This window comes from Protopterus annectens, chromosome 4.part0, assembly GCF_019279795.1.
Source record: "Protopterus annectens isolate FY-2018-M chromosome 4.part0, PAN1.0, whole genome shotgun sequence".
NCBI lineage: Eukaryota > Metazoa > Chordata > Ceratodontiformes > Protopteridae > Protopterus > Protopterus annectens.
In genome coordinates this window covers 1,116,445,851-1,116,473,483 of record NC_056733.1, presented here as the reverse complement: position 1 = coordinate 1,116,473,483, position 27,633 = coordinate 1,116,445,851, and the positions used below count along the sequence as shown (strand labels likewise).

At 41.9% G+C, this 27,633-nt stretch overlaps 1 protein-coding gene across 1 annotated transcript in view; it reads right to left on the bottom strand.

Moving 5' to 3' along the window:
- RANBP17 (RAN binding protein 17) overlaps positions 1–27,633 on the bottom strand; it is a 4,607,784-nt gene that overhangs the window by 2,834,693 nt on the left and 1,745,458 nt on the right. The window contains exon 13 of the mRNA XM_044069092.1: positions 22,064–22,169. Within this exon, the coding sequence (XP_043925027.1) occupies positions 22,064–22,169 (106 nt within the window). The remainder of the gene's footprint in view (positions 1–22,063; positions 22,170–27,633) is intronic.

The window sequence follows — 27,633 nt, the reverse complement described above, 5'->3', positions numbered from 1 at the left end:
ATAAGAAACTTGGAAGTCTATATAGGCACAAAAGGTTCCTGACTACAATGGCCAGAATTACATTAGCACAAACCCATCTGCTCTCCACTCTACTATATGCCTCTTCAATTTTAACTAATCTAAGGAAAACTGACTTATCTAAGCTAGAAGCATGTTATAATAAAATTGCTAAGTTTGCATCTGATTGCCCATATAGAACACATCATTGTGCAGCTTTAAGGATACTAGACTAGCTTGAGCTTCCCAACATTATTTTTAAAAACCAACTCTCCCTAACTCACAAAACTGTAACACAACCAACTAGAACCCCTGCACCACAAAATCTCATCCTTCCTTACAGTACAAGCAGACCGCTTCGCTCTAACAATAAGAACTTACTCACCGTCTTCAAGGACAACAATGCTGCAGGAGAATCTTTATTTTCCAACTATACATCTTGTATATGGAACTCCTTTCCTAAATCCATTCTCTCAGTCTCATCCACTAACCACTTTAAACCATCACTTAAAGCTTATCTTAAAAATAAGTGGCTATCTTCCTTTACTAACCCCTCATGAGTGCTCTGATACATCACAGTATACCCAAAACATATCCAACTTCTCCCCTGGTGTTTAATCCTTTGTTCCTACCAACCTGTCTTAACCTTATATCTTGACATAAGTCATAACCTACAAATAGTACTAGCTATGTTCATAGCCTAGGTTTTGTTGTCAAGATGTAACAAATGTGTATGTTCTTATGTATACTACATTTTGTTTACTTTATACTTTATTGATTATTGTAATGTGTGCATGAAAATGTACTGTTACTCATGGAGCTTTTCACCCCGGGCCTCCACTGAAAAAGGACCTGTGTCCAGTCAGACTTTCCTGGTAAAGAAATATTAAATAAATAAATTTTATATACCGAAGAGACTTGAAATTGTCTCAAAATGTTCCAGAATGCTGACATGTCCTTTTCTGGATTTAAGTATTAAGATGCCCTCGAGCTGAAATCGACTCATGGTGACACTGTGAGCAGGCCCCATAGGATTCTCATATCATATTATAGAAGTAATTGCCAGGCCTTTCTTCCGCACAGACACTAATGCTGCACAGTTGTATTCTAACCAGGTTTCGAACCCAGGTCTACCAGTTGGTAATCCTGTGCTTTAACCTCTAATCTGTGATGGGCTGTGATGGATGTGTGGACCTTCTGGATGTATTAGGTACAAAATAATGTAATTTAAAATTAACCCCACTTTTCTTGATTACCAGACCAATGATATCCTTGTATTTATGAGCCCCTTATTTTCTTTAATAACTCTAAATATAAATCAAATAACTAAGGGGAAATAATCCTGCTGAAATTTGTCCAGAAATCTCTCTTTATTGTTTTTAGATCGTTTTTAGTACTTGCAACTAAAGGGACTAGCCTTAGTAGGACAGTTTCTCTGGAACATAAAAACAGGAGATAGGAACATTCTTTAAAATCTCCCATGACATAAAAAAAATCTTGCATGACCTTACCTTTCTCCTGCAGAGTCTTGAAAAGTTCTGCAGCAGCAGAGCCAAAAAGATGTTGCTTAGCCAGAGGTGAATCCAGAAGCTTAGCTTTGACATCCTTTCAGCTATCTTTATCTGTGGGTAAAACATTAGACAAAGGAAGCAGTTTTGTAGGTTTTTCAGTGGAAAGGCAGATAACAGCTGGATATGAAGTAGGATTCACATACAAGAAATGTTCAAGGTCTGCAAACTTGTAGAACTATCAGGTTCCTTTGAGGCAGGTGGCTGAGACCTGGGATTAAGGCAGCCAGTAGGAAAAAATAACTAACAAAGCCTCCAAAACGGAATGGCATATGATTTTGGCATACCGATCTACAAAAGTGCACAGCATCTTTTCTGGATATCAGACAACTGGGAATCTTCCCACTGGAAGTGCTGCATCACTTTAATGACTGTCCCCTCTTCCAGAGGAGAATCTGGAGATAATGTATACTCATCATCAGAGGCAAAAGCCACTGGTGAATAGAAAGGTGTAGCAGCAGCAGCAGCAAAAAATGAAGTTGGCTTCATGGACATAATAGCTTTAAAAAGTAACTGTGTACAAATCAAATTGAAAAATGACAGAGTAAATCCTGCCATTCCTTCTCAAAATCCTTAAGACATTTACAGGGAAACAGCATGTTTAGACTTTTGCTTCATCTTACACTAGACAGCTGTCTGTCTGGTATGGTATATGGTAGCTCCGAGCCCTGACATACCTCAATCAAGGAACTGGGAACTTCTTCCCTAAGACCCGAGGTATGCCCTCAGGTCCCTCTGAAATAATAAGCCAAGCTTTCCCCTTCGTGCTAGAAGTGATGGACTTGTCGGATGTGATGGACATGCAAGATGGCTGTACCATACTGGCCCCTGATGGTGTTGCAATAACGAGCAGCTACAGGAACTGCATGGTCCGAGGACTCAGCAAGAAACACAACAAAGATGTTTGGAGTCTCTCTGGACAACAGAAGTCTCAAGCTTTAGTTGCTTAGATTTTTTTTTCCAATGGAGGTACATTGGGAGATGCAAATTTTGGGCTATTTTACCTTGTGCAAGCTCCTTAAGCCTTTGAATTTAAAGGTAAATTTTTAAACAACACAGCTATGTATGGGTCTAGAACAGTCCTTATAGCTGTGTTTAGCACTTTAGCAAAGAAGACACTTTAAAATGATGGTCTCTGTGAGGAATTTGCCTCCCACAATCACTTTTTTCCTTCGACGATATGTACAAAATTTTAATTAACAAAAAAGAAGAGGAACATTCCCAACAAGGATACTTATCTGCCCAATGGCTAAGGAAGAGGCACAAATCAAAATCTGACAGACTGATGTTCAGTACTCGTGCCAGAGGCAAGAAAGTTCTAAGGTAACATGCTCATAGTCTAATAGGTGTATACTAGGCTAACCATTACAGGGGACATTTTAAGCCTAGCCATACATTTCAAATGTATCTGATGTTTTAGGACCCTTAAAATTATTCTAAGGAGTATATGCAGGTTCAAGATGGGGTAGTTAAGCATTTACAGGCTGCCTCTATTAAGGACATAGGTGCCAAACCTGGGGTGAAATTCCTATTCCCCATCCATGTTGCAATTGAATTGCATCAGTGAAGAACTCTGCTTCACATGGATGGGAAGCCTGTTCCATAGAAGGGGCTGTGTCTGAGACACAAACCTGTCCCTCCAATATGTCCTACTCATGTCACAAGCAACTTTAACTCCCTTGATCATGTAATATTCATACTATTTGTTTGCAGATATGCAGGGGGTCCATCAGAGTGGGATTCAAAGATGCCTTGTATGTAGGCATAGATCAACCCTTACCAGTCTATAGATCAAGTGCAGACATACAGCTTTGAAGCCATTTATATAACACATGTTGCTTATACCATGTATCCTTTTTGTGAGGAACCTATGTAGATGTTCTATTTGTTGCATATACCTGGTCAGGTACATAGTAAAGTGGACACTGTACTCATAGTTGGTCTGAAGGCAAAATACAGTGGAATGATGGCCTCCTTGGACCTAGATGCCACACCTTTGCTTAAAAGTTGCATAACATAAAATGATTTCCTTAAGGCCATAGACACATGACAGTTGAATACATACATGACAGTTGAAAGCAAAGTTATTGTCTACATGCATCCTCAAATCCCGGAATACTGTGTCTACTCTTAGGGGTGTGTTATCACTGAGGAAGCTTCCAAAGTAGCCAACTTCCCGAAGGATACCAGTATGCATTTCTTGGCACAGAATTTTAGACCATGGCTTCAGCAGCAGATATTTGTTGGAGTCAGCCCTTCCTGGTGGATATTAGAGTCTTGGGGGATTTTATGAATGCACCTAATTTGCAACTGTCTGCAAAATTGGGACAGTCAGGGGACCTTGACATTAGCCTTGACTTCACAGAAGTAGATGCCACCAAGGATTGGATCCAGCACAGAGCCCTGTGGGACTCCACTAGTAACCAGCCTCTTTGTGGAGGTGGACTCACCTATCCTAACTTCTTGTGTCCTATCTGAGGGCCACCTGGCTATCCAGTGGATGAAATAGGGGACTATATAGAATTCCTTGGATTTGTTTACAATCCCTGAGTGGGGTAATGTATCTATTGCCTTGGCCAGGTTAACGTAGGAAGTAGTTCTTTACCATCTGTACTGGAAGAAATGTATACAACACTGCACTTAACAAGTTCATTACTATCTGTACTGGAAGAAATGCATACAACACTGCACTTAACCAGTTCATTATAATTTATACTGGAAGAAAAGCATACAGCACTGCAGTTAAACCAGTTTATTACCATCTGTACTGGAAGTAATGCATACAACACGGCACTTAAACAGTTCCTTACCATTTGTACTGGATGAAATGCATACAGCACTGTACTTAAGCCAGTTCATTACCATTTGTAATGGAAGAAATGCATACAGCACTGGACTTAAACCAGTTCATTATCATTTATACTGGAAAAAAATGCATACAACATTGCACTTAACCAGTTCCTTACCATTTGCACTGGAAGAAATGCATACAGTACTGCAGTTAAACCAGTTCATTACCATATATACTGGAAAAAATGCATACAACACTGCACTTAACCAGTTCATTAACATTTGCACTGGAAAAAATGCATAGAATACTGCACTTAACTCTCAGTTAACCCCACATTTGGAGCATTTCCATGTCTTATTTACTCTTTTTTTTTGAGGGGGGCTAATGAGGCTTAAATCAGAATATAATATCGAACATATTAAATAAACATGTACACATCATTTTAAATAGCCTCTTTACAGAGTTAAGAGTATACTACAAACTTTATTTTTCTGATACATACTGATTACAAGATTGCTGCTAATATCTAGCATTTCTACTAATCTCCCGTAGACCTTTGTTAATGAATGACTGGTTTTCTTTGGCATTGCTCCATGTTGACCAGAGTTCTTTACCCTTACTTAATTACTATCTGTAGTAAACTGCTCATCGGACCCTCCGTCTTCTTGGGTGACACATAACCGCAGCAATGGACCCTCCCCTGCCTACTCAATTTTTTGAGTTTACTTAAGCAAGCAGGTGCCATTTTTGAATTACTAACACTGCCTACGCTGGTCTGCGGCGGTCTAGCTAAGTGTGCTCACCACTTCCAAGGATCTTCATCTCTTCTCATGTAAGTTATTCAAGCCTCTTTTGCCTTATTTGATCATTACCATGACCAGGGATTACTCTTGCACTGTCTAAAAAGAATTAAGAAGTTGAATTAAGCAGTAGCTGTACTAATTGTCGGTGGAATACCTGTAGCTGATTTATTTGGTCAGATGTCACAGCAGCATAGCTTAAGAATATAGGTGCTGCAAAAGACTTCAGCAGATTTTATCCTTGCATTTGCAATATTTATATTATGCTATAATTTTATCATGGAGAGACTGTAACTATGTACATAAAGCACAGATATCCCTACAGATGTAGCGATTCACTAGGAACTTGGCAAAGACTGTAGTTAACTGTTCGCATTAACAGTCACTGTAAGTATACTTAACACAGTTTATCATATATGTAATACTATTACTGTGTTAAAATTGCTTATCTTCTCAAGAGGACAACTGATAAACTGTACTGTTTCTAAAAGGATTTGATTGATATTCTGCTTGTAAGACTCCTGCTAAATGAATATCCAGCTTATACTGTTACCTTTTTCTGAACCCTTCCTGCTCTTAACCTTACTCACCTCTCATAATTTCCTTTTTCTTTACAGTCCATCTATCAATACAGCAGGTTATCCCTCTACCTGGTCCTGGATGCCTTTCCCGCAGTGCTTAACTCTGAAGCAAAGTGCAGCGTACCAAACCCTATGCAACTGAAGACAATCATTGTACATGCTTCTCCTGTTTGCTGTACTGTAAAAAGCAGTTCCTTTTTAGTCTGTACTAAAAAGAAGTGGTGAGCACACAGGCTTGGTCGCCTAGGTCTGCCCCCCCCATTAATTTCCTAAGTCTTTGTCCGTGGAAAGTACCTACTCAATTTTTGCAACATACTTTAATAGCATTACTTCTTCTTCTTCACCTTTATACACATCATCTTAAATAGCCTCTTTACAGAGTTACAGTATACTAAAATTTTATTTTTCTGATACATAAGGACTACAAGATTGCTGCCAATATCTAGCATTTCAACTCATCTCCCACAGACCTTTGTTATGTATGACTGGTTTTCTTTGGCATTGCTCCATTGCTGACTGGGGTTCAGCCCACTCCGTTCACCCTTGCTTCACTCGGGCTCATGCCACTACCCTGCTCTGCCCCTATTTCCACCCACCACCATAAAAATTACATTGATCTCAATCTTCTCCCCTCCCAACTTGATCCATACACCCATCACCACCCACATCCAATTAGCACTCCAAACTCTCAACCAACTAACCAATATCCAATCTATAACCCCACCCAATAATAGTACCACTAATTAACTTATACCTCTATTTAGCTACTCTGCAGTCCCTCCCATTACTGTCACTCTGCATTTCTCTTTTCTTACCCCTACTTTTCATAGGTGTGTACTAGGCTAATGGCCCTGCAGCCTATATAAGCCTAGCCCAAGAAGATTCCCTGGCATCATGCCACCCAAAGTTAGTTCCCAGTGCCCTGTCAATCAAGGCCACTGAAGTAATACCTGGGGTGAACTTCTTATTGCCCATACACTCGTCAAGATTTCTCTTAAAGAGGGCCATTGAAGTGCTCTGCTTGACATGAATGGGAAGTTTGTTCCAGAGTATGGGAAGTCTCAAGGTTAGGAACCTGTCCCTCCAGCATGTTCTGTTTATTATGGTAATGAGGTTTAGCTCCCTGGAGCATGTGGCATGGAGGGATTGGGATTTCTTTAGGTGTAGCATATCTAGCAGATCTGGGTCAGACATGGCTTTGTAGGTCAAGCAGAGATCGCCTCTAAGTAGGTGATAAGAGACAGAGTATAGCTGGAGTTTTTTGAGTCTGTCCGTATAGGGCATGTGTCTAAGGCCCAAGATCCTCTTAGTGAGGTATTTTTGTGGCCTTTCCAGTTGTTGTAGGTGTCTAGTGAGGTACATACCAAATGAGGTGTTGTATTCTATAATAGGTCTAATGAGGGACGAGTAGAGAGGGATTATGATCTCTTTCTTCCTGGATGAGAAACCTTTTGTAATGAGATGTGCCACATAAAAGAACTTTCTGACAACAGTGGCAATGTGGTTATCAAAGGAGAGTCTGCTGTCAACCTGTGTCCTCAGGTCTCATCACACCTTCGGTGTTTAGTGGACTACCACCTATGTGGTAGTTCATGGGCACGGAATTTTTCTCAAAGGGAATGACAATGCACTTTTTGGCACTGAGCTTAAGGCCATGGTTCTGGCACCAGTCACTGGTGTCAGTGAGGCCTTTTTGTAGAATGTCTACTTAAGTTGGAGAATCAATAATGGCTCCCAGTTTGCAATCATCTGCGAACGTGGTCAGCCAGAGACTCTTTGTATTAGCTTGAACTTCAGAAAAGTAGATGCCAAACAGGAGAGGACCTAGGACCGATCTCTGTGGGACACCACTTGTAACTGGTTGGTAATCAGATTTGGAGTCCGCTACTTTCACAGTGTGGGCTCTATCAGTGAGCCAGTTGTCAACCCACCTTATGACATAGGGGTTTATGCCTAGTTTAGTGAGTCTATCTATGATTCCTGAGTGAGGGATGGTGTCGAAGAGCTTGGCAAGATCTAGGTAAGCTGTGTGAACTACCTTGCCCTCATCCACAGCTCTGGTGATAGACTCGAAGAAGTCTATCAGGTTGAGCAAACATGATCTACCTTTCACAAACCCAAACTACATGGGGTCCAGAGTTTGGAGATTCCCTATGTCCTTATTTATAAGGTCCATGATGATGCACTCCATAGCCTTACATATCAGACTCGTCAGACTAATGGGGCAGTAGTTCCCAGGGTCTGCAGTCGCTCCCCCTTTGTGGAGTGGGATGATCATAGCAGTGCGCCATTCAGTAGGAACAAAGCCTGAAATGAGGCTGTGATTGAATGAGAAGTTATGTACTTACCATAACGTTCCATGGTAGTTGTCTTCTTCTCGCCTTCTTTCTTGCTGGATGGGTTCGGAGCCGAACTTCGGCTCCGACTAGGCCTATTACTAAAGCTCGAGAGCTATTTTCACTGGCTCGAGGCTATACTATGTCCCATAATGCTAGGCGTCATATACCCAGATCTCGTTTGATAGCTAACACTATGGACATATATGTCCCACCACAAGAAAAGAGTAAATCTATCTAAAATATGCAAAAATAAGTTCTTCTACATATATCCCTTACAAGGGCTACTAAAGGGGGAACAAGAGAGCTGGCTGAGAAGATAACTCTGGTGACAAAAGATATCTCACAAGATACTCTACGTCTTTCCAGGCCAGGGGGATGGAGGGTGGGACGCAAGAAAGAAGGCAAGAAGAAGACAACTAACATGGAACGTTATGGTAAGTACATAACGTCTCAATGTTAAGTTGTTGATCTCACCTTCATTCTTGCTGGATGGGACAGCGTCCCTAGCACCTTAGTCCTGGGTGGCTCAATGGAACAGACTCTTGAGTACAGTGGAACCAAACTCAGCCCGAATTCTGCAGGCGATGTCCAGTTTGTAATGAGAAATGAAGGTATGAGGGGAGGCCCATGTGGCCGCTGCACAAATAGAATCCATGGGTAACCTTGCTTGAAAAGCTACTGAAGGAGCTAATGCTCTGGTTGAATGAGCTCTAGGCTTGGTAGGGGGCTCCTTATGCCTCAATTGATAGATTAACGTGATAAGAGAGGTCAACCATCTGGACAAGGTTACTTTAGAAACTGGAAGGCCTTGCTTTCCTTCCATGTAAGACAGGAAGAGCTGCTCTGATTTTCTCGACTGTTTTGTTCTATCAAGATAGAAGCGTAGTTGACGGTGGACGTCTAAACAATGTAGTCTTCTCTCAGCTCTATCAGTGTAATTTGGGAAGAAGACTGGGAGATCAATAGTCTGATTAAGATTTTTTTCAGAGAGTACCTTAGGTAAAAAGGAAGGATTAGTCCTAAGGGACACTTTATCTTTGTGAAAAACAAGATAAGGGGGGGCGCACAGAGAGAGCTTGTAGTTCCGAAACCCTTCTCGCTGAGGTAATAGCTACCAAGAAAAGTGTTTTCCACGAGAGCAGTTTTAACGAGCAGGAAGCAGCTGGCTCAAAGGGAGGCAGAATTAAAGAAGACAGTACCAAATTTAGATCCCACGGTGGAGGAGGGTTTTTAACCGGGGGCCTAAGTAATAGAGTTCCTTTTAGAAAGGCTTTGCAGAGCTTGTGGGACATAATACTGGTCTCTGACAAGCCAACGTGAAAATTTGCAATAGCCGCCAACTGAACCCTGATAGTGGCTGAGGAAGAGCCCGTTTAGAAAAGTTCCGCCAAAAACTCTAGAACTGTTTGGACAGGAGCTGTGAAAGGGTCCACTTGATTTTTCCTTGCCCAAATAGAGAAACGCTTCCATTTACTAGCATACGTCCTTCTGGTGTTAGACTTGTGAGAGGCAAGGATGATATCACGTACTGACTGAGAAATTAAGGGAAGCCTGGCTAGGGTTGGAAGTGGAGCAACCAAGCTGTGAGGTTGAGAGATGGAAGGGACTGGTGCAGCCCGCCCGATTGATGGGTCAGAAGGTCTGGCACTGGGTCCAGATGCCAGGGCTGCTCTAGTAGATGACGTTGCAGGAATGGAAACCAGACTTGTCGGGGCCAGTAAGGGGCAATGAGGATCATCCTGGATCTTAAGGCAGTTGCTTTCTGGACTAACTGGGTAATTAAGGGAAAAGGGGGAAGCATATAGAAGACCCTGGGGCCAATCGTGGACTATAGCGTCTCTGGGAGGGAGACCCAGAAGAGGAAAGATGGTGAAGAAATCCTGACACTTGCTGTTTTGAGGGGTTGCGAAAAGGTCGCATCAAGGCTGACCCCATCTTCTGAATATTTGTTCTGCTACTAGTTGGTTGAGAGACCACTCGTAGGGCATGAGAATGGCCCTGCTCAGTCTGTCCGCTATGACGCTGGACTTCCCTGGAATATGCATTGCTACCAGAAACCGTTGAGAAGAGATCGCCCACTGCCAAAGTATGAGCGCTTCCCGACATAGGGGGTAGGACCTGGTTCCGCCCTGCTTGTTGATGTACCACACTACAGACATATTGTCTGTCTGAATTGCAATCGTCCCGGTGGGTAGAGTTCTGAAGGGCCTGCAACGCCAAAAGTACCGCTCTCATCTCCAAGACATTTATGTGCAGGTGGAACTCGAAGGGTTGCCATGTGCCCTGGACTGTCCTGCCCTGAAAATGCCCACCCCACCAGATCAGGGAGGCATCCGTTGTCACGGTGGCAACCGGAGGGGGGAGAATAACAGGTCTGCCCAGGAGCACCTGGGGCAAGACCATCCATCACGAGAGGTGTCTCTTGCATGACTGAGTGATGAGAATGTTGTGAGACATGGGAAGCTGCCGAAAGGACCATTGGGAAAAAAGCATCCACTGCAGTAGCCGCATATGAAAACGAGCTAGGGGGAGCAAGGTGATTGTTGCTGCCATTAGACCAAGTGTTTTCAGTACAAATTGGGCTTGGACCCTGTCCTCCTGTAGAAGGGTTTGAACATGGCTGCGATGTCTGAAACTCTTTGTGTAGGTAGTTTTGCTGACAACTCTACCATGTTTAACACGACGCCTATGAAGGTAATATGCTGACAGGGTGATAAGGCAGACTTTTCGAAGTTTATAGAGATGCCTAGTGCTCTGCACGTTTGCACAGCGTAATCCCTGGCTTGAAGCAGCTGGTGCCTGGTGGTGGCAGTAAGGAGCCAGTCATCTAAATATGGAGACCCCTGGAATCCTCGTCATCTCAGGTGAGTAGCAACCACTGCCATGCATTTGGTAAACACCCTAAGGGCTGTGGTGAGGCCAAAGGGCAGGGCTCTGAATTGGTAGTGACTGGCTCCCAGCCGGAAGCGGAGAAACCTTCTGGAGCGCCTGTTCATTTTGATATGGTAGCACGCATCCTGAAGATCTACAGAGCACATCCAATTGTCCTGACCCAGAAAGGGTAGAATGGACTGTAGCGTGACCATCCGGAACTTCGTTCTTTGAACAGACTTGTTCAGCCTGCTGCGATCCAAAATAGGTCTCCAGTTCCCCGTCTTTTTTGGTACCAAAAAGAATTTGGAGTAGATTCCGGATCCTTGTTGGTCTACTGGGACTGGCTGGATGGCCCTTTTTGACAGAAGCTTTGAAATTTCTGACGCTGCTTGATCTCTCAAACCAGGTGGAACGTCTGGAAGAGGCCCTTTTGGTTGTTGCGGGGTGTGGATAAAGGGGATTCTGTAACCCTCGGATATGGTACAGTGAAAGTCTTCCAGTCGGGCAGCTCCTCAGGGGTGCTGGAAGGGTTTGTCAGAGAAAAATTCTCTGCTACAAAAACAACGAAAAAAGTAAAGGCAACAGCCTGAAAAACAACGCCAGTTCAAAGAAGAAATTTATTGCAGCAAAATTCTCTGCTACCCTGATTTTGCGGACCCCCCTGCCCCTAGGGCAGCGTCTGTTATTGTTTCCTCCTCTGCCTCTGGAGGGGAGCTCACCATGTGCATTAGGCAGTACTCCCTGGGGTTTACGGAACCACATCTTTCTGCCCTTTTGACCCTTAGGGTATGGTCTAGAAGGGGCGGAAAAACGGACTCCCATGGCAGAGAGAGTCTTTCCTTCCTGCTCACACCTGGTCAATGCATCCTTCACTTGAGGTCCAAACAGGGCAGAACCGTCAAAGGGGGTGTTAGTGAAGGACGCCTTGAAGGGGTCAGCAAAGTTGCACAGCCGCATCCAGGCGTGTCTCCTTAGAGCAACGCCCGTGCCTGCGGCCCTACTCGCTCCATCAGCTGCGTAAGAAATCAGCCGCATGGAGGAGTTGACAACAGAGTTCAGGGTCCCCAGCTGGGAGTTGATCTTTTCCTGGGACCCTACAGCGGTTGGGTCCTGTAAGGTATCACCCAGTTCTTTAAGGAGGTCTCTCTGAAGACGGGTAAAATGGCATAAGTAATTCAGCGATCGCATGGCAAAGGTCGCTGAAGAAAACATCCGCTTGCCATACCTATCCATAGTCCTACATTCCTTATTAGGAGGATGGACAGGTACTGAAGGGTCAGCCAACTCCTTCTTAGTGGCTGCCGCCACCACCATGGCATCCACAGGGACGCCCTTGGAGAGAAACTGCTTGTCTGCCGGGGCTGTAATAAATTTTGTAGGCCTCCGGGGAGTTGGTTCCATAGTATCCGGAGCCGTCCACGATTTTCTAGCCACCACCTCCATGAGTGGGTCGAAAGGCGGGGACACCCAGGAGGTGGAAGGGCAAGAACCGAACGCATCCAGGTACACCGACTCATCCTCGGAAGGGTTGAGGGCGGACCAGCTCCCCCTCTGTTTAAGGATCTCTAGGATGTCAGAAAAAGAGACATCCTCAGAGGGGGACCTTGGGGACCCTTCCGAATCATCCAGGTCGGTGTCAGATGTTACTGACTCAGGGGAGTCGACATGCTTCCTCTTGCATGTCCTCTTCCGAGGGAGCTCCTCTGAAGGATCAGGGGAGGCCTCGGAAGAGGAGGAAACGCCCAATGGAGCGGCCTGGAGCGTTGGTTCTCCGCGCTTGGGTTCAGGAGGGTAGGCAGGGGCCGAAGCAGGCACCGTGGAGGGAGGGGCCGACGAGGCCGACCGTGGCGCCGGTATGGGAGCCAGCACGCTCCTCATGACCTCGAAGGTGCCCCTGTCAGGCAGGGAATAGGGACCCAGCTCCGAGGAGATGAGAGCTCCTCCCAGCACCGAGAGGGATGGCTCCGAGGCCGATGTCGGGGCCGAACTCATCTGCGCCGAGGCTCCGAGAGGGAGAACGGGGTCGGACCAGTGTCCGATGCCACTCGCCCCCTCAGAGCCGACGAGGGAGTCTTGACGCCCGGATTCCACAAAGGACGGAGCCAATGAAGGGATCGGAGCCGACGAAGGAACCGATAACGGAGGGATCGGTTCCGACGCCCCAACGGTACTAACCTCGACGACCTCCGGCTCCGAACTCAGCAAAGTAGTCAGAGGAGGAACTTGAGCAGGCGTTGGGGTAGCCCCTGTCTGTTGAGACAGGCTATGCAATAACTGGGCCAGCGCCTGTGACTTTAAAAGCCTGCTGACTACCCTCTCGAGGTCATGGTCCGAAAGCCTGGAAGACCTGGAGGAGTGAGACCTATGGCTCCGCTCCGACAGCAAGGGAGACTTCGGAGCCGATCTAACCGACTCCAGTGAAGGAGACCTGGAGCGTTTTCGGCTTGGGGACGGCTCCGACACCAAAGCCGGAGCCGACTGAGGCCTCGATGAATCGGTTCCAGCTGGAACCGACGAGGCAGAAAGAGAACCGCTCGGCGCCGGCTCCGAACATGGAGCCGATGATTTGGCGGGCTTTGAAGGTTTTCCAGAGATGGGCTTGGGCGGAGAACATTCAGGCTTTAATAAGCCACTGAGAATGAGCTTATTTCTGCATTCCTGCAGGACTCTGGGGCTAAAAGCGTGACAGATGGAACAAGAGTCCTGCAGGTGCAGAGGGCCCAAACAGTACACACAAGAAGTGTGACCGTCCGTCAGAGACATCTTTTGACAGCACGAGTCATACTTCTTGAATCCCGATACCTTGGTATCTTTTGACATGACACCACAGGGTTAAGACAAAAAATCTACACAAGCACACTAACACACTCAACGAAAAATTTAAGTTAAGCTAACTAGTAAAAAGAAGACAGAAATTCCACACACACACTAAGGGGAAAACTGTACTGACTACTGAAGGGAGGGTTAGGCCTGTCCATCTTAAGGGTGGAAAAAAAGGGGAAAACTACACAAAAAGGGTAGGGAAAACTAGTCGCAACTCTCTAAACAGTAATTAAATAAACTAAATAGAAAAATATCTAAGAAAAACTAACTGTAGATACAAAAATATTTAAATACGACCTGGAGCCGGAGAAAACGCAACCTCGTAGCTGAAGCGGCAAACGAGATCTGGGTATATGACGCCTAGCATTATGGGACATAGTATAGCCTCGAGCCGGTGAAAATGGCTCTCGAGCTTTAGTAATAGGCCGAGTTGGAGCCGAGGTTCAGCTCCGAACCCATCCAGCAAGAATGAAGGCGAGATTGACAACTTAACATCAGAGTACTCAGATGTGGTGCCAGTTCACATTGTAATTCATGTAGAACACAACCAGGGATATTATCAGATCCCACAGAAGCTGCATTCTTGGCTTTGGACAGTGCAATTTTTATCTGTGTAGCTGTCATAATAGGGACTTGGCATTCCTCAGGTAGTGTGATAGGCCCTTTAGGGGGTGAAAGGGGGGTAAAGTTCGCACTGAATCTGTCAGCCAATATGTTGGCAATATCAGCTGGTTCTGTATATGTACTGCCATTGTGCTGTAACTCAGAGAAGATCTGAGTATTGCCATTTAGATTCTTGACATAACTATAGAATGCCTTGTGGTTGTCTTTAGAATCTGCAGCAATTTTGTTTTCGTAGTTAGCTTTAGAGGATTTGATGATGGATCTCAGTTTTTTGCTGAGGGTAACAAGGGAGTTTTTCCAGTCTTGGGAATTCATCCTTTTCTCCAACAGTTTTTTCCTTCTGTTGTAGAGTTTATGGTGGGGGACCACCAGATTGGTTTCCTTTTTTGGAGGAGAGTGTCTTGGTTCTGTTTGGTATGGTTCATTCCATGCACTTGTTTATGTGCTCATAAAGTGCATTGGTATATGATTCAGCAGTCATGCACCTATTTTCCATTTGCATGGGTGTCATGAAGTCAGCCATCTCTGTTTTTAGAAGCCCAAAATTGGCTTTGGAGGTTTTTTACTGTGATTTCCTTTAGAGGGGGGTGAAGGTGGGATGTGGATATCCATGGTGATTAGCTTGTGGTCAGATTTGACCAGGGAGGAGCTGATTACTGGTGTAGAGCAATGGTCACTCATGTTAGTAATGACCAGGTCAAGGATGTTTCTACCCCTGGTGGGGGTAAGAATGAGTTGGTCCAGGGCATTGGAATTAATGAATTTCAGAAAGCGTTGAGCAAGTGTGTTAGTACACGAGTAATTTTCCCAGTTAATGGAGAGGTAGTTAAAGTCTCCCAGTATAAGGGTATTGGGTTGTACCCTAATATTTTCCAGTGTGTTTAGGAGTGTGAAGTGGGAGTCTTGGGACATGGTGGGGGATCTATAGCAGGCTACAACCTGGATTGCAGTTTTACCCAGTGTTAGTTGTACCTGAAGTATCTCTGATGCGTTCTGTTGGGCTACTAGTCTGAAGGTGTGCATATCTTTTATGAATATGGAGACACCACCGCCTTTAGTAATTTGGTCCAGGTTTAGGGGCTGAAATGTGTGGCATGAATTATAGCCTGGTAGTACTGGGGTGCTCTCTGGAGCCTTGAACCAGGTCTCGGTCACTGCACAGATGTCGATGTTCTCCATTTTAAGGAGTGCTTCGAGCGAATGCATTTTGTGATTTAGACTTCTAGTGGTGAGTAGCACAACCCTCAGATTTTGTTTGCTTATAGCTGCTATGGTGGTAATTTTATTTTCAGGACACTGCCTAAAAAAGGCACTATAGGGGTAGCAAGAGCCTTGGCCAGTATCCGGAAGCCCTGGGGTAACAGGTGCAGGCCATCTCTGGCGAAGCATCGAGGTCTGTTGATCATGTCATCCCAGGCAGATACTGGATCCTCTTAGTATGACACCAGAAACTTAGCCAATTGTTGAAGCCAATCATTTTCTGCTTGTACTGTGGTATCATTCTAGGTGACAGTAGGATGCTACTCAGAGCTATGGTCATACCTGCCTGGGCTACAAGATCCGAGAGCTCCTCTATGTCTCTTTTCATGTAGTCCAGGGAGGTATGTCTCAGGTCATTCACACCAACATGGACAATGACAGCGTCATATTTGTACCTGTTGTGGAGTGACCTAAGTGCGTGCGTTATGAGGCGGATCCTGGCACCCGACAAACAGCTGACCGTAACTTTCTCCTTATTCACCCTAGTGAGTGGGGCAACAGTGTGCCTTACTATTGTGTCACCTATGACTAGTGTATTGAGTAAGTTGTTTTGCCTTATGAGCTTTGGTTGAGTGGCACACTTATGTGAGCTATGTGTCTCATGGTTTGGGCTGGTTGTTTGCGTTTCTGCCTCGGAGGTCTCTGTTGTTTAGGCAGATTTTTATTGAGAGCTTCCACAAAAGTAGGTGTGTGTTTTGTGTTGCTATGTGAGAATTGTGGTGGTGTAAGCTCTGGAGGGCTATGTGTTGAAGCATAGATTCCAAGCTGTCATTTATAAAGCAGTTATTAAGCTTTCTGGTGATCAGCAGTCTCCAGTAAATAATGTAACTGCACTCTTTCTCCCACCAGGAGAAAACAGAAGCACTAATCCCAAGATGTCTACTGAGAGGCAGAATGTGGGCTCTCCAATAACTGGTGGTCTTGCAATAGATGCTTAAAGATAAGATGAAAAAATGGTTTATCCTAAACACTGCAGTGTGCACTAGAGGAGTTAGATGTGAAAGTAGGCAACTTAAGTTTTACCTGTTTAAAAAGTTATGTTTTAGTGGAGAGTCACTATTTTTAAAACAGCAAGATAGACTGAAAGGGGGTGGTCACTTTTTTATTCTGGTACTATGGAAAACAGTAGGATGGCCAATAAATTTAAATAGTTGAAGGGGAGTGATTTCACAAAATGATAATTTTGTGCTTACTCACACCAACCAGTAAAAGCAGAGAGGAAATGAGATATATGGTCAATTAGCAGGCAACTAGAAAGACAGTGGTGTTTAAGAACACAAAATTAACTCGGTGGGAGTGTGGGAAAAACTTATGTCTGACTCAAAAGACAGAACTGTGGTGTCTTTTCAAGTTTTAATATGCAGTTAAAAGCAGAATACAAGTAAAACACAGTGTAAAGAAAACAAATCACAGTATACAAAATAGAAAAAGGCAATAAATCAATACAAAATACAACAAATAAAAAGCAAACCAACCTTTCCCTCACAGCAAACTGCAGCAGAGTCTGGGTGAGCCTTTCCAGTAGAAGCCTATCACTGCCTAGTAGTCTTCCCCTTCCATTAACACTCCTTCCAATAACAAACCAAACTATTACTAATAAACTACTTTGGTCCACTCAACTGAAATACTTAACATCTCAAACAATGCTTTAATACCAACAAGCTAACCAAACACATCATAATGCTTTTATTTCTCGCTTTAGCTGCATACTATACATCTTACAACCTTCCTCTAGCCCTACCACAATGTAACCAAAAAATAATGATCAACTACCTTACATTAAAGCAAACAACTGACTTTAAAATATCTCCTAACATGTTCAACACCACCATCTTTGAATGACAATATACTAAAGTGCCACCACCCAAAATAACTACAAAAAATATCACAATTAGATACCACAAACATATATGCAGACTCATCCAAATACTAGCAAATGTAGCCAAAACACTTCTAGTTAGTGGGGAAATACACCCTAACCCTGGCCCTAGCTACCTCATCTCTACCCACTCTCAAATACCAAATATACTTAACACACCTCATAAAAGCACAGACCTACTATTTCTAACCTTAAATGTTAGAAGTCTGGTCAACAAATTCTATGAACTAGAGGCATTATTCACCAGAAATAGCCATATTAACAGAGACTTGGCTTAAACCCCCACATCTTAGACAATTAAATCACACCTTCAGGGTATAATATACTTTGTGTAGACAGAAATGACAAAAGAGGAGGTGGAGTAGCTATTATACTGAAACAACCTAACAGTAAAACCTCTAAATCTAAACATGTATATCTACCCTAGCAATACTAACCTACTTCTTGCCAAACTACAAATTAATCCTAACAAGCATATAACCACAGTTGCCATTTATATCCATTTATATCCCAGCAGGTAACAATATATCCATGACTGAACATATCCATCAATGCATCACTAATAATAGCACCCAAGAATCCACCAGCATGGGTGATCTCAATACCGACTGGAGTACTTGCAACTCAAACAACCCTAGCAACCACATTAATCTTAACGGCTTCCCAGAAATTATTCAGTCTCCTACCAGAATAGACAAAAAAATCTAATAAGCTCTCCATTCTTGACTGGGCCCTGACTAACAAACCCACCCATTATCAAAATGCTGGCTGTTTACCAGACTGTACTGGTGACCACATACCTACCTACTTACTCAAGCAACACATCAGCCCTACAAAGCATACCATACACCATCAAATTCGTAATACGAAAAATGTTAGAGCGCATGAACTAATATACACTCTAAAACACTGTAATTGGTCCGTAGTGAAGACTCTGCCCGTAGATGCAGCAGTTGAACACTTCAATAACACTTTTCTTAACATTCTCAACAGTATAGCACCTCCTAGAACAGTTTGCGCTAAAGCAAATCTTGTCCCATGGCTTACTACTGAAACAAAAACCCTCCTTCAGCAAAGGGACAGGCCTGGATCTCCCGGCATACTTGCAAAACTCAACCTGATCATGTAACCTATCAACAACTCAGGAATAAGGTCAAACACCATATCAAACTAGACAAAAAAACTATTATACCAACATGCAACTTAAATACCAAAACAACCCACAAAAATTTTGGGCTACAATCAAAAATATACTCTATCCCAGACAGACCACAACCCCCTCCCCCACTTTACCAAATAGCTCAGGAACCATTACAGAACAATTTAATAAATATTTTACATAAAGCATTCTTGCACTAACCAAAAATAACCCAAATAATCTACAAACACCACCCAACCAACAAAAATAGTTCCTTCTCATTCCAACCCATCCTCACCAAAACCATACAGAAACTCTTAAAAAAACATCTGAGTAGTTCCTAAAAATAACAGCAGAATCCATATCCTATCCTGTATCAATACTTATTAACCTCGCTATTTCTGAAAATTATGTCCCTACCATCTGGAAAATTTCTTATATAATCCCTTCTGCATAAAGGTGGTAAATCAATTGAACTTAATAATTATAGAGCTATAGCTATTCTATTCCCACTTTCCAAACTTCTGGAGAAATGTACACATTCTCAACTTATGAAATATCGTACACGCAGTAAGTTGTTAGCCATCTCCCAACATGGATTCAGACCATCCCATAGTACCACAACTGCTCTTTTTATTTTTACCAACACAGGAATGAAGTGAACGTGGTCTCATCGGTCTTCCTAGACATTTCTAAGGCCACTGACGTGGTCTTCCACAACAAACGTTTAACTGCTCTCTCAGGACTTAAAATTAACCCTGCAAGTGTCTCCTGGCTCCATAGTTACTTAACAGGCTGTCAGCAGGTGGTTAAATGGCTATATGACCTTTCATCACTTCTCCCTATCACCCTCTGGGTCCCACAGAGTTCCATACTTGGCCCTCTTATATTCAGTATTTTCACTAATAACCTCAACTTGGCCACCTCACTAGCTACTATTATATAATACGCAGATGATTCTACATTAATAGGTGCAGCTCCCACCATGCAACAACTTCAAAATATAACACAACAGGCATTTACAGAAATTGAGGCATGGTTACCTAACTCCCATCTTATACTTAATCCCAACAAAACAAAACTTATGATCTTTCAACCCTCTAGAGCAGTACATTTCCCCCCAACATTCCATATCACAGCTAATAGCAATACAAAAATGATACCTGAACCCCACACCAAACTAACTTGGAATCATAGTAGAAGATAAGCTAACATTTGACTTGCATATATCAGAAACAATTTAAAAAGTCCACAAAAAATGGGTACACTTTATAGAAATCAGAAATTTTTAACAGACTCCACAAGAGCTGCCGTTGCCAGAACCCACCTCCTGGCAACTCTACTCTATGCTTCACCTATTCTTATTAACCTCAAAAAAACAGATTTAGACAAATTGAATACACGCTATAACAAAACAGCTAAATTTGCCACTGGATCACTACACAGGTCACATCACTGTCTTGCCCTAAAAATCTCTCCTGGCTAGAAATACTACAACGTCTTGCATACAACCAGTTAATAATGGCCCACAGGTTACTCTACAACCCCGAAAAAACACCAGCTCTCCAAAATTTACTCTAACCTTACTCTAACACACGCAACGTGCACTTCGCTCAACATATAAATCTTAACTGTAGGAGATTCCCTACACTTTTGCTATATTTCAAAAGCCTGGAATTCCCTCCCATATAATATCAGAACTACAAGCAAATTTAAGAATCTACTCAAAAATGATTTAACAGACAGTTGGCACTGCTCCTGCAACACCCCTAGCTGATTTCTTACTACCATAAATAAACTCTCCTTTCTCATAACTTTTCACTTTACACTAATTACTACTGCCTTTTTCTCAGCGAGTACTGACATTTATTAGTTGAAACTGACTGAGTGTAATCTTTACAGTAGACTCCCTCTTATCCGACCTCCTCTTTAACCAGCCATCAAATTTCTGCCATAGCCCTAGCAAAAGACAGAGAACAAAACACTTACACCTCCTCTGGGCTAAATAATGACAGACATTTGAGTTTTAGACTTCATATTCATTAGAAAAATGAATACTAACAAAACTCCTGCTATTTTAGCTGATTTCTAACCTACAAATGTTATTTTGTATGCTTTTTCTGATTAACCACCCATTTGTTTATTCACCCTAAGGTCTGGTCCCAGCGTGACCAGATAAGAGGGAGTCTATTGTATTACAATTTTTGAAATTCTGTCACATTTCTAATATCTTATACTTCCTATTGTATAAACTTGTAATATGTCTAGGCTTTATATTCTTTACTAATCTATTCAAAAATTCTTATATTCTTTTCTTAATAATATCAGAATGTCTACGTTTCTGTGCTGTTGTGGAGCTTTTCTCCTCAGGCCTCCACTGAAAATGAGCTCTGCCCAGTCGGACTTTCCAGGTAAACAAATCTAAAATAAATAAAATAAACTTTAACATTATACCTTTTCCCTTTTATAACGGCTTTGAAGCTACTGATACTGACTGGTTTTTGAAGCTCTTTACAAGAGTTTTGGGCTTCTTCTGAAATTGTAGCCATAAGCTCCCTACTGCAATTCATAACATACACTGAATGGCATGTTTACTTTTTTCTTTTTACTCTTCATGGCTGTGATCTGAGCACTTTTTTATAGTAAGTTGGGGACTTTCTTGGCATGGGAACAAACTGGGATATTACCCAGAGTGCCAAAAAAATAGCCATACCTTTGGAAATGCTCTACACATCTCCATACACCCCTGATTATGTTCCCTTTACTTACAGGCAGTTAACACACACCATCTCACATTTCAACAATCCTGACGAACACACACACACACACACACACACACACACACACACACACACACACACACACAACACAAAAAACACACCTAGCTCACAAAATGAAACAACGTTGACACCAATTCCTTGTTCACTAACTGTACTCCATTAGCCTTGGACTGTGGCTAAAAGTTGTCCTACAGACCAGCCCCTTAACCTTGCTAATAAATAATAAATAAATGCATAAATAAACAGGCAATGACACACCTTGGCATGTCCAACAACCAACTGACAGCATATCTCAGGTCACAGCATATAAAGTGATGTATCGCAGTTTCTCACATACATACGTAGCACAGCAGTGATCATGTTATATCATGGTTTATCATGCATAACTAAACATGACAAAACATCACCTTTAGTGCTTATCTGCCATTTTACTATCTATGACATATATGAGGTGCCTTAATAGCCATGGTCCACAATACTTGCAGTGCTTTATTGGTGTGTTTAACATGCATGTTTACTTGCTATATTACAGCAAATGGAGTCAAGGTATCACTTCCTCAGATCAGTTCAAGACAAAGAAAAAGTTTATTTTTCAAAGCTTTTGCTTACCGAGACGAGAGCTCCCCATCCATGGCATCATGTTCATCAGTGCTTGTATATGTCAGCCGTCCTCCAATAACAGTACCCACTATGTAAACAAGCCATGCCAGATGACCTAGCCAAACATTTGGAATTATTATAATTACTGTTGAAACATATTTATTAATACTAATAAACTGTAAACTGTAATTTATATTACTTCACATCTACAGGAACACACAATAAAACATTCTAATCTAGGATTAAGACAGCTAGCATTTTCTCATTACAATCAAATTATGAATAGAGATGCCTGCTACTAACTTTGCACTTTTCTTTGTCATTTGTTCCAGTGAAGAATAGCAATTGATCTTGTGAAGTTCAATGAAAAAAACATTCAAGTAAGAACTTACCATATCAACAGATAAATGAGGAGACCTCAGACAGAGGGTTATACATACGCATTTACTGGGTAATAATATTCAACAACTCTACCTACAGGAATTGTTTTAGCTTATTTTCTGCCTCCTGCCAGCCAAACATCGACCAACCCAAAATCTACTTACACTCCAGTGGGGATGCAACAGATCGTGGGAGGCTGTCCCTCCAGGAAGCCATGACGTTTTCTTTGTATGGCCCTATCCCATCCATTGTGGCTGATATGTGCACTCGCATACATGATGGCCTGCTATGCCCTCCTGTGTGGGTATGCACATTCCTGCATATGCACCAGTATCACCATGACTTGGCAGACTCAAATGTGAACCTCATGTCATAGCTGTATGCTGCCCACTGCTTCTGCAATAGGCATTGACAATGCAGTGATTTAAGCCATCTCTCTCTCTCTCACTCTCCAAAAAGGGTGAGCCAATGTCAGCTGCTCATTCCCACCCGGTTCCATCTATCACCCAGGCTATTAACTGATCTTGGGTCACGGGCATCATGGTCACCACTTCATCCTTCAATGTCACAAAGTCAAACCACTCACAGCAAAAATGTTAAAGTTGTTTCCCGTGTACCTCCCATACAAACTACACCATAACTATGGAAGTACAGTATAAATGAAGGTATAAAGCTCCAAAGCTTCTCACACATATTATAATCCCTTCAAAAAAGATCCTTTCATACACTTTCTAAATGAAATGTTGAGAAGGGTACCAAAAAAAACCCAGAATTCTATAGAGTAATTAAGTGATTATTTTAATCTGATAACCAGATAGTTATGTGAGTTCACCATGGCTGTTTAAAAGGAATAATCCCTTGGTTAATAAAAAGTATGTGTAAAACTAAGTAAGCAGATAGAATAAACAGCAATAAACCTTCTTTAAAAATTCCTCATCAGAAAAAAAAAACTTGGAACAACATTTAGTGAAAATGAGCAACTGCAACATACAGCACAGTGATATATGTATGTTTTTTGATGTTGTTGTTCTATTACCTGAATCCTGAAAAGAACAAAGTGCAGCTACACTGCACTTGTAAATCTATATGTAGTCTTAGCCAGATTTCTGGTGGTAGTATAACTTCATTCAAATATGTAACTGAGGTAAGAAGTAAAAGCAGACTTTTCCTTACCCACCATCTTTCCAGGTAAGGACATTTCTGCATTAACAAACTGCCATGTTGACACATGGGTGATTTCAATATGTGGACTGAAGGGTCAGTGACTTAGACCTCCTTCTGAGAAACTACTTGACCAGACCTAGTGTAGTCCTACTGAAATAATTTACACTGTATATTACACCTACAATTGAATACAAGTCATTATTTTATTTTTTTTTTTGGTGTTATAACCCATTGTTTTTTACATGTTCAAGAGGTGACCTCTCCATATTAGAAAGTGTTCACAGAAAATTTACTAAATTAATTTTGGAGTGCAGGACAATCGCGTATCAAAAAATAAAAGTTAGGTAAACATTCCTATCAGTTTTTATTGGTTATGTGCAGACTGTACCTAGCATATCATGTACTTCATGATGAACAAACACAGCTTTTGTTCAGTACTGCAATCAGGGCGAACTTCTCATGGAGCAAATTATACCCCTCCAACAGCAAAATGCAATGCTATGTTTAGACCAATGTTTATCACCTAAAGTACCGAGGTCACACAATAGCCTGCCATTACAAGTAAGGAAATGTAAGTCACTAGACTCAGTCAAGAAGCCTTAAAATAACTGACTTGGTTTGAATGTCTACTGTATGACTTTGGAGCCTGCATTATGATGGCCCTTGACTTCTACATAGCTTGCCAGAAATTATGAAACTAGATTTCCTCTTTATTACAATAGGTTTTAGATTTGTTCAGGTAATTCCTAGTGCTACTTATATAAGTGTAACTCTCTCGCTGTTATTTTCCATATGGGAATGGTTACCTCAAACCTGAGTGAATTAAATCATCTGCAGCTGGTTCAGAAATATACAGCCTGGTTACTTACAGCTATACCTAGCAACTTTCATATAATCCCAGTTTTGTGGAGTCATTGACTGCTATATATAGCCCTATATATGGGTCCCCATATCTCAAGGAGCTCTTTGTACCCTACTGTCCCGCAGAGCAAGGTGTTGCTCTTCAGTGGGGTTGCTGAAGGTACCCAGTATGCAACTCAAGGCCTCTGGTATTCAGAATTTTTGTTATCATGCTCCATGGCACTGGAACTGCCAACACCGGAATGGCTAAGGAAATCTCTCACACTGCTAGGCTTTAAAAAAACACTCAAAAGTTATTTACTTTGGCTTACAACATTGATCGCATTTTACCCTTTTATCCACAATGTTTCAAAACTAGCGTTCTTGCATTGTTTATTGCCTTCAGTTTTTATTTACTTTGTTATTTGTGAGCTCTACTAATAAAAGGACCATCATAAAATTTAACTTGGTGAAATAACCAGTCTCGCAGTCTGACCATCACATTTATTTTAATTTATAGCTTCTTTTATTAGTTATTTTAATTCCTTGATCTAGAGCTGTCTTCAAAAATCTATAAAAAAATATTACAGCTGAAGAGCTTGTGATTCTACTCTGCAAACTTCTTGTTGACTCCAGTAGTACTTCAGAGGATTCATGGCAAACTACCCTATCTATAAGGTTGTAATGGATGCCTTGGATCAATTAGCCTCAATGCTTGTATAAACAATTTCACTGGGTCATTGAGAACCACAGTACGACCACGATCTCCGTTCCCTTAAGTAAATAGGAGGTAGAGGAAAATGTCTCTGAAGAAGTTGCAGTGGTGAAGATGGGACTAATTAGCACTATGCTCCCTAAACAGCAGAAAGCTTTCATAAAAAGATACTTAAGAGCAATATTAGAAAATGTGAACCAGTACATGAAGTTAAGATCATTACAAATATAAAAAAATGACAAATTGTTCTTCATTTACATCTGGAAACTGGAGAATAATGTTCAACAATGCACTGAGCTCCTTCATAATACTCACATTTCAGTCCCACGGTTATAATCAAGATATTAGCGTTAATTTTCTCTCACCTACTAAACACTGCTACACACACTATACCTAAAAATATAGTTTTTCCCTGTAATCAACATGGAGCATGTCTTAGAATATGTGTCAAAAGGTAGAAATAGTGTTTCTATGGGACCAGATAACATACCAAGCTACATTCTAATCTGTGTCAAATATGCACCATCAGAACTACCACTTAAAGTGCTCAACTTCAGCCTACTCAAAGGTTTTGTCCCGGATGCCTGCAAAAGTACAGTTGTGTAAGTAAACTTACTGTAACAGTAAATGTTCAAATAGTAAACAGTGAATATTTAAACAGATCACTCTTGTAGTAGCCAAAGCTATGCAGGACGTATCCTGCCATGACTGGATAACCAACCAGCTTTCAAGTGTTAGGGTGCATTCCATGCATCCTAACTGCTGTTCAGCTCAAGGAAAGTGGTATAAAGTCAGTCGGTGGTTAGAGCATCAAGCACTCAAGCTTTTTTTGCCTCAGAGCAAGGGAGTCTAGAGCCCTATCAGCTAGGGACTAGGAGAAAGGCTAATGAAAATATGCACATCCTAACAGGAGATGGAGGGAGTGTGTTCCTACTACAACAGTGATCTATATCAACAGCTACTGTTATGTTACATTTACTTACACAGCTGTACTGTATTCAGCATTAGATCACTGTTGCTGTAGCCTACACTATATGGGACAAGTACCACAGGTTACAATTAAAGAGAGGGGAAGATGGATCAGAATCCAGGAGCTCATACAGAACAGTCCTAGCAAAACCTGCTCTTGACCTAGAGAAAGAATCTAGTTTGTAGTGCTTGGTAAAGGTGTACAGAGATGACCAAGTTGCTGAGTTTACCATATTTCTAGAGTCAGCCCCAGTGGAAGCCATAGCCCTGGTAGAGTGAGCCTTGACCTTGTCTGGAAGTCTTGTTATGGTGAAAATAACAAAAAGCAAGAGTGTGAGACAATCAATTTAGAAATAGTTTGTTTTAGCACAGACTGTCCTTTATTCTTGCCATCATAGGAAATAAAAAGTTGCTTAGACTTCCTGAAGGTTTCTATCCTGCCAGTGTATCACCTGAGCTGCCTTAGGATATCCAGTGTGTGTAGAAATCTTTTCTCACTATTTTTATTTTTTTGGTTCAAGATATAAAGGAGCAAGACTAATAGCCTGGCTTGAAGTAAACTCTGAAGTCATTTTAGGCATAAAGGATTTCTTCTCAAAATTTCCCAATCTTTGTGAAAAATGAAATACAGTTGAATCACATCAGAGCTTGTAACTCATATACAGTTCTTGCAGAAGTCAGAACAATAAGTAACACTGTTTACCAAGACGAAAACTTCAAATAAGCCTCATGAGCAGGTTTAAAACCAAATAAGTTTCTCCAGTACGTAATTAAAATACCAAGAAGGAGCCATCTGACTTCTAGCCAACAGATATGTAAAACCTCTTTCAAAAACTGGTTAACCTGAGGCACGGTAGAAAGGGGGAATCCACGGGCAGATAAGTAACGATAGCTGACAGATAAATCTTGATAGAAGAGTAAGAAAGGCCACAGGGTAATAACTCACACAAATACTTTAGAACTACATCTGACTGGACCTTAAAATATACTTACTGGTTCTTGCTTTTGCACTGACTAGCAAATCCTTTTTCCACTTAACCAAATATGATTTTCTAGAAGCAGGATTCTTACCTTCCTTTAATATCTACAACATTCCATCACATAGCTGCTTAAAAGGTATAAACTTCTATTATCTAGGCAGTGAGTTGATAAAACTGAATGTTTAGGTATATTAAACAACCACTGTCCTGTGTGAATAAGTCCATCCTGTGAGGAAGCTTGTGGTAATTGCCCTTGGCCATTTTGAGAAGAAAGTACAAATATGTAAATAAGCTTACCATAAAAATAGATATCTGAATAATCACCGTTGCTGTGGTCTAAGCTACATGGGTTACATCTTGGTACAGATAAGACAACTGACAGCTTCCAAAGCTTAAGGATACCTTCCACGTGACCTAACCACTGCACAGCTTGAAGAGAGCAATAAAAAGTCAGAAGTTAGAGTGCCAAACCTTCACAACTTTCTTACTTCAGAGTAAAAAAGACTACAGCCCTGCCTGTTACCTATATA